We start from the raw sequence: 7372 nt of genomic DNA on the forward strand, positions 1-7372 counted from the left end.
GATGGCGGTAGAGAAGCAACTGGCGGCGGAGGGGCTGACGCGGGAGGGGCTGGGTCGTGCCGAGTTTGAGCGGCGCGTCTGGGCCTGGAAGGCGGCCTGTGGCGGCGACATCACGCGCCAGCTTCGGCGCCTGGGCGCGTCCTGTGACTGGGGCCGCGAGCGTTTCACCCTGGACGAGGGCCTGAGCGAGGCGGTGGTGGAGGCCTTTGCCCGGCTGCACGAGCGCGGCCTGGTCTACCGCGGCGCCTACATGGTCAATTGGTCACCGGGCCTTCGCACCGCCGTCAGCGACCTGGAGGTGGAGTACGCCGAGGAGGCAGGGACGCTGTACTACTTCAAGTACCCTTTGGCAGGTGGGCGAGGTTTTTGAAGGGGGAGGGTGTAGCAAGGGGGAATTGGGGGGGGGGAGGTGGGATGAATAACTGGAGAGATGCAGGAAAGTAGGGCGCGCTGTCGTGATCCAACCCACCCCCCCATCTCACTCTCAAAAACGCACCGACCAATCCCCAGGCGGTGCAGAGGGCGAGTACCTGCCCATCGCCACCACCCGTCCCGAGACCATCCTGGGGGACACTGCTGTGGCGGTGCATCCCAAGGACGAGCGGTACCGCCACCTCATCGGCAGGCAGGCCCAGGTGCCGCTCACTGACCGCCGCATCCCCATCATCGCCGACGAGTATGTCGACCCGGAGTTTGGCACCGGGGCCCTGAAGATCACGCCAGGTTGGAGGAGATTGGTGGGGGGGGGGTTGTGGGGGCAAGCCATGACGCGGCCTGGGACATGGAATGTCTCATTCACTCCTCCGCACACGCCTCATCCAGGGCATGACGTGAACGATTATGAGATTGGCAAGCGCCACAAGCTGGCCATCATCAACATCATGGACGACGATGGGCGCCTGAACGCCGCCGCAGGCGCGTTTGCCGGCGTGGACCGCTTTGAGGCCCGCACCCAAGTCTGGCAGGGGCTGGAGGTGCGCACTCGTGTGGGATAGCAAACCGGGGGGCCCTTGTGGGTAGGATTGTGTGAACTATAGGCTGCCCGACTGACCCTGTCAAGGGTCTGGAAAGGCCACTGCGTGTCCCTGCGCACCCAACACCCCCATAGACTGATTGCAGGAACCACCTCACTTGCGACCAACTGCATCCTGCGAGAATGTTTCCACCCCCATACTCCCGTCGCCAGGCTGCCGGGCTGGCGCTGAGGACGGAGGCGCACACCTCCCGGGTCCCCCGCGCCCAGCGAGGCGGCGAGGTCGTGGAGCCGCTGGTCCGGGAGCAGTGGTTTATCAAGATGGAGGGCCTCGCTGGACCTGCTCTAAAGGTGATCCTGTGTGGAGAGGGGGATGGGCATTCCTGGAGGGTCCTCGCTCTGCGGCATTGGGCTCTGCAATCAGGCACCCAGCCCAGGCAGCGACCATGCCCAACCCCACCTCCCCCCACAGGCCCTGGACGAGGGGAAGCTGAGCATCGTGCCGGAGCGCTTTGAGAGAGTGTACCGGCACTGGCTGTCCAATATCAAGGACTGGTGCATCTCCAGGCAGCTGTGGTGGGGCCACCGCCTCCCCGTCTGGTGAGTGCAGGGGCCTGCAGGAGTTGGTGGGGTGGCGCAAGGCAGTGGGCAGTGTGGGGGCTGACAGACCCAACCTCCCGTCCAACCTTTCTGGACCTTTGGACCCCGAGCGCATGCAGCAAGGCAGTGCACATGCGTACCCAGATGCAGCTTGTGAATGTTCTGGGACATGCCGGGTCTCCTTGTGTCGCCCACATCAGTTGGGAGGGCTGACAAGTCCTTCACCTGCCCACCAAACAATCCTCACACCCTCACCATCCGCTTGGCATCCACACACACACACACACACCCTCCTAAACTCCAGGTACGTGTATGAGAGCGAGGAGGCGGCGGCGGAGGGCCCCCTGCCAGGTCAGCGCTACGTCGTGGCGCGCTGCCCGGACGTGGCTGCCCTGCTGGCGGAGGAGGAGTATGGAAAGAGCGCCGTGCTGCGCCAGGAGGGCGACGTGCTGGACACCTGGTTCTCCTCGGGCCTGTGGCCCTTCTCCACCCTGGGCTGGCCGCACCGAGACGCGGCCGACCTCAAGCGGTGAGTTGGGGGTTGAGGGAGTGGGGGTGTGGGGTGTGGAAGTCTGGGTGCCAAAGATCAGGGGCCCTGCCCCCTGCTTCAAGCCCCAGAGAGGGCGCCATCTTCCTGAAACCTCCAGGCTTTCGACAAAGCGGTCCATTGTATAACTGACGGAAAGGGCGGCTGCTTGGTGAAGGCCGTGCATCAGCTACGAGGAAAGCGCTCCTCCCCATCACATGCATCTGAGAAACGGCGCTTCTCCACCCTGGCTGCCCCCCATCCCCTCCCCCCCAGCTTCTACCCGACTTCCGTGCTGGAGACGGGGCACGACATCCTCTTCTTCTGGGTGGCGCGCATGGTGATGATGGGGCTGGAGCTGACGGGCAAGGTCCCCTTCCACACCATCTACCTGCACGGACTGGTGAGGGTGGGGTGAAGGTGATGGATTCGGCTAAACATGCACTCTTCCTCGGGGAGATATGTCTGTGCACAGCATGATTATTGTGTGCCTCTCTTGCTGGGTACATCGGTTCTGCTGTGATCTCACCCTTCTGAATGCCCACCTCCCCCTCTCACACACTCCCTTTTATGCTCACATCATGCACTCGCACTCTTCCCCCTTTGCTCTCTAGGTGCGTGACGAGGTCGGGCGCAAGATGAGCAAGTCGCTCGGCAACGTGGTGGACCCAGTGGAGACCTGCGAGAAGTACGGGGCCGACGCGCTGCGCTTCACGCTTTGCACCGGCACGGCCCCTGGCCAGGACGTCAATCTGTCCTTGGACCGGGTCAACCACGCCCGAAACTTCACCAACAAGCTGTGGAACGCGGGCAAGTTTGTGCTGCACAACATCTCCCAGGTGTGTGTGTGTGTGAGTGTGTGTGCGTGTTGTCTGAGGGAGAGGGAGGGGGGGCAGGATGGGGTGCGCAGGCCTGCTCTGTTGCGGTTGATGCTCTTTCTGGCGAGGAACCTATGTGCTCTGTGCTCCCCCGTAGAGTTGCCCTGCCCTCCACAATCCACCTTTTCCCTATTCTCCCTGTGGACCAATTACCAGGTGTCGGACAAGGAGTGGGCCGCGCTCGCTGAGGTGAACTTTGCCGACCCAGCCTCCCGCGCGGAGCTGGGCCTGGCGGAGCGCTGGGTGCTGCTGGCCCTGGACGACACCGCCGCTGCCATGACGGCCGCCCTGGAGAGGTCAGTCTGGGGTTGTGACGACTGTGTACTGGTGTGTGGGCTCTGAATCGAGCTGCACATCGAGCGTTTGTGTGCTGAGTTCTTTCTTCCCCAAACGCCAGGTATGACTTTGGAGAGGCGGGCCGGCTCCTGTACGAGTTTGTGTGGAGCGAGTTTGCCGACTGGTATGTCGAGATCGCCAAGACGAGGCTGTACAGCTCCGATGCCAGCCTGGCTGCCAAGGTGGGATGGGTACGGGGGTGGGAAGCAGGCAAGGAGCGTGTGAAGGAGGCTGGGCGAGGAAGGTGGCTGCTGCCGTGCTTGGCATCGCATGCAGGGCATGCTCATATCCTCTGCACATCTCTCACCCCCCTTCATGCTCGCCCCACCACGCTCAGACTCGGGAGGTGCTGGTGTACGCCTACACCTCCTTGCTCAGCCTGGCGCACCCCTTCACCCCCTTCATCACCGAGGAGCTCTGGTCCGCCTTCCCACCCGCAATCCACTCGCCCGCGCTGATCGTGGGCCGGTGGCCCGAGACCTCCGGCTACGACCGCGACGATCTCGCCGCAGCGCAGTTTGCCGCTCTCCAGGCCGCGGTACGAGCGGTACGGAACTCTCGCGCGGAGTATGGCGTGGAGCCCGGCCGGCGAATCCCCGCCACCGTGCGCGCCGGGGACCCGGCGCTGCGCGCCGCCCTGCAGCAGGAAAGTGCGGCCATCGCCCTGCTGGCCCGGCTAGACCCCGGCCAGGTGCGCGTGAGGGGTGCGAGATGGGGTGCTGCTGGGTTTGAGTGTGTTGCATGAAGCTGGCTTGTGTCGGCCTCAAGGGCCAGGCCCGGCATGCTTGCAGGTTCAGTGAGCGGTCTTGACTGGGCGTCCAGGGTTGAGTGGTGGTTGCGTGGGTGCTGAGCACCATCCTGGCACGGAATGAGGGCGACACGAGGTGCGCATCCTCCCCTGCCTGCCGCCTTCCCCCGAGTACCCATCACCGACCAGCCACCTCAACCCCGCTGCAGCTGGAGTTCCGCGATTTTGAGGGGCCCTGCAACTCCTCAGACCACGTCCAGCTGGTGGTGTCGGATGGCGTCGAGGTGGACCTCCCCATGGCAGGTCAGGATATTGAGCGGGGAATGTAGGAAGGGGGCCGAATGTATGAGAGTCCAGTGTCGCCACAAAGAATCGCGCAGGGCTTGGCTTCCGCTGAAACTTGGGCAATCTGTCCTGCGATCACAAGAGGCCGTGGGATCCCTTCTCCACCCCCCGCCTCCTCCTGCCCAATAAATAAGGCCTGTTTGACGTGGACAAGGAGCTGGCCCGACTGCGGAAGCAGCAGGAGCGACTGGAGAAGGAAAGGGCGGCCCTGGAGGCACGACTGGCCCGCCCCGGCTTCGCCGACAAGGCCCCCACGGCCGTGGTGGCGGAGGTGCGCGGTGCGCTGGCGGAAGCCGGCCAGCAGCTGGCGGCCGTGCAGGCCAAGATCCAGGCCCTGGAATTGCAGCGGGGCTGACGCGCGGTGAATGGGGGGTTGACGGTGTTGTTCAGTGGCGCTGCCGGTGTTGCAGCGACATTTTGTTGCACCCCCGACTGTAAATTTAAGAGAGCAAGCTACTGTCCTTTCTTCCCCGGCGGCGTATACAGTGCAGCGGGGGTGCATGAAAGAGGCCTGGCAGAAACAAAGCAAAGATGCAGGGCATGGGGGGGGTGGGGGGTGGTAGTAACGGGTGTGCAGATTCAAGGAGGAGTGCTGGTTGTGAGGGTTTCCCACCTCGGCAGTGGCTGTGGCACTGGGGGCTAGGTTGCATGGAGCGACGTCCCCCCCCCCGCCCCACGCGCTTGACCCATCCCAACTCCTGGCGGGGACAGGGCCGTCCACACCCTTGCACCGCTCACCACCCCTGAGGCCCCATCCTCCGCTTCCACCCCTCCCCTCGCCCTCTCCCGGTCCCTCAGAGGTCCAGGTGCTGGATGACCTGCTGCACGTCTTTGTCTCCACGGCCGCTGCAGTTGACAACGACGCGCGTGCCGTGGGCCAGCGTGGGGCACAGCGTGTCCAGGTAGGCCAGCGCGTGGCTGGACTCCAGGGCGGGGATGATGCCCTCCAGGCGCGACAGGAGCTGGAAGGCCTCCAGCGCCTGCGCGTCGGTCACCGACCCGTACTCGGCGCGGCCCGCGTCGCGCAGGTAGGCGTGCTCGGGGCCCACGCCTGGGTAGTCCAGCCCCGCGGAGATGGAGTGGGGGTCCACGATCTGGCCATCCGGGTCTTGGATGACGTAGGACATGGAGCCGTGCAGCACGCCCACGCGCCCCAGCGTCAGCGTCGCCGCGTGCTTGTCGGTGGCCAGCCCGTGCCCGGCGGCCTCCACGCCGACGAGGCGCACGGATGCGTCGCCCACGAACTCGTGGAAGAGGCCCATGGCGTTGCTGCCGCCGCCGACGCAGGCCAGCAGCACGTCCGGCAGCCCGCCCCAGGCCTCAGCGGCCTGCCCGCGCAGCTCGCGGCCGATGACCGCCTGGAAGTCGCGCACGATCTGGGGGAAGGGGTGGGGCCCCGCCACCGAGCCCAGGATGTAGTGCGACCCCTCCACGTTGGTCACCCAGTCGCGCAGGGCCTCGCTGGTCGCGTCCTTGAGCGTGCACGTGCCAGAGGCCACGGGCCGCACCTCCGCGCCCAGCAGGCGCATGCGGAACACGTTCAGCGACTGGCGCTCCATGTCCTTGGTGCCCATGTAGACCACGCACTGCAGCCCCGCGCGGGCGCAGACCGTGGCCGTCGCCACGCCGTGCTGGCCAGCGCCCGTCTCCGCGATCACGCGCTTCTTGCCCATGCGCTGGCACAGCAGCGCCTGGCCCAGCGAGTTGTTGATCTTGTGCGCGCCCGTGTGGTTCAGGTCCTCCCGCTTCAGCCAGATCTCGGGGCCGGAGCCGTCGGGGCGGCGGTAGTGCTCCGACAGCCGCTCCGCGTGGTAAAGGGGAGAGGGGCGGCCCACATACGTCTTCAGAAGGTGGTCCAGCTCGGCCTACGAGGGAGGGGGAGGGGCGGCTTTGGTTTTAGAAGCTATCAGGAATCGCGATGGGGTGTGATGGACTAAAGGCGGGGGGAGGAATGGCTTCCACGCTCAGGGCACGAGCAAGTCCCCTGAGCACCAAGACCCATGAAGCTCGCTATGCATGGGCCTGTGAACCCGGCCGGCCAGGCATGGTGCGCCATGGGCATGCACAACAACAAGTTCCCGTTGTGTTTCGCTCACAATGAAGGTCGGGTCGGCGAGGGCCTCCTTGTACGCCTGCTCCAGCTCCGTCAGGGCGACGATGAGCGTCTCCGGCACGTACTTGCCTCCAAACTTGCCATACCTCCCCGAGGCGTCGGGGCGGAGGGGGGTGTCGTGGATGCCCACCTCCTCCGGCTTGTGCTCAACGGCGGGCGTGGCCATGGCCGCACGGCACGGCGCGGGCCGGGCCGGGCGAGCAGGGACCACACTGCCGAAGGCCTGCCTGCGACCCGCGTGTGGGACAGCAGGGGCGGGCAGGGCACGCAGGGCGAACGACATTGCGGGAATGTCGTGGGAGGGTATTGCGACGGCGTGCAGGAGCGCGGGGATATGTGGGTGCGATCGGGCCAAGCCCCCCCCCCCCCTTTGCGTGAGGGGGCGACCATGTCACGTGCTGGGGATGATTGGGTGGCACAGGAGTGCCTGTGCTCCTTCCACTCTATTTCACTGGCTGAATAAGGCTTGGAATGTACAGCAGGGCGGACTGCACATCAGTGCGTGAGGTATTGGAGCCGCGCAGGGAACAGCTATGGAACCCCTGCATCACATGCCAAACCCCGCCGAGCTTCAGGACAGGTACACCTTGACCGGCGACCCACCCGTCCGGCACAGCGGGCAGCGCCGCAGTCCCAGCCCCGCACCCCTCGCACACACACAGGTGCCCGCAGGCGGGGAAGACCATGGCGCAGTCCGCGTCCAGGCACACCGCGCATGGCGAGGGGGAGAGGGTCGTGGTGCTCGGACCCGGTGCGTCGCCGGCACCGGCGGCGGTGGCGGCGGCCGCCGCCCGCGCGCGGCGCGCGGCCTCCACCCGCCGCCGCACCGCCGCCCTCCGGCGCCAGGCGGCCA

The 7372-nt window shown here is 65.9% G+C and overlaps 2 protein-coding genes across 2 annotated transcripts in view; one reads left to right on the plus strand and one right to left on the minus strand.

Moving 5' to 3' along the window:
* Positions 1-4761, plus strand: part of F751_3691 (Valine-tRNA ligase) — a gene marked incomplete at both ends in the record, with an annotated part of 6332 nt that extends 1571 nt beyond the window's left edge. The window contains 13 exons of the mRNA XM_011403821.1: positions 14-353; positions 511-723; positions 823-974; positions 1187-1324; positions 1446-1573; positions 1878-2102; positions 2376-2502; positions 2714-2917; positions 3134-3273; positions 3375-3495; positions 3651-4004; positions 4271-4364; positions 4541-4761. Of these exons, the coding sequence (XP_011402123.1) occupies positions 14-353; positions 511-723; positions 823-974; positions 1187-1324; positions 1446-1573; positions 1878-2102; positions 2376-2502; positions 2714-2917; positions 3134-3273; positions 3375-3495; positions 3651-4004; positions 4271-4364; positions 4541-4761 (2457 nt within the window). The remainder of the gene's footprint in view (positions 1-13; positions 354-510; positions 724-822; positions 975-1186; positions 1325-1445; positions 1574-1877; positions 2103-2375; positions 2503-2713; positions 2918-3133; positions 3274-3374; positions 3496-3650; positions 4005-4270; positions 4365-4540) is intronic.
* Positions 4762-5200: 439 nt separating this feature from the next.
* F751_3692 (Tryptophan synthase beta chain 2, chloroplastic) overlaps positions 5201-7372 on the minus strand; it is a gene marked incomplete at both ends in the record, with an annotated part of 4068 nt that continues 1896 nt past the window's right edge. The window contains 2 exons of the mRNA XM_011403822.1: positions 5201-6271; positions 6503-6664. Coding sequence (XP_011402124.1) covers positions 5201-6271; positions 6503-6664 — 1233 coding nt within the window. The remainder of the gene's footprint in view (positions 6272-6502; positions 6665-7372) is intronic.

The sequence above is a fragment of the Auxenochlorella protothecoides genome (genome assembly GCF_000733215.1).
Source record: "Auxenochlorella protothecoides strain 0710 unplaced genomic scaffold scaffold4, whole genome shotgun sequence".
NCBI classification, from domain to species: domain Eukaryota; kingdom Viridiplantae; phylum Chlorophyta; class Trebouxiophyceae; order Chlorellales; family Chlorellaceae; genus Auxenochlorella; species Auxenochlorella protothecoides.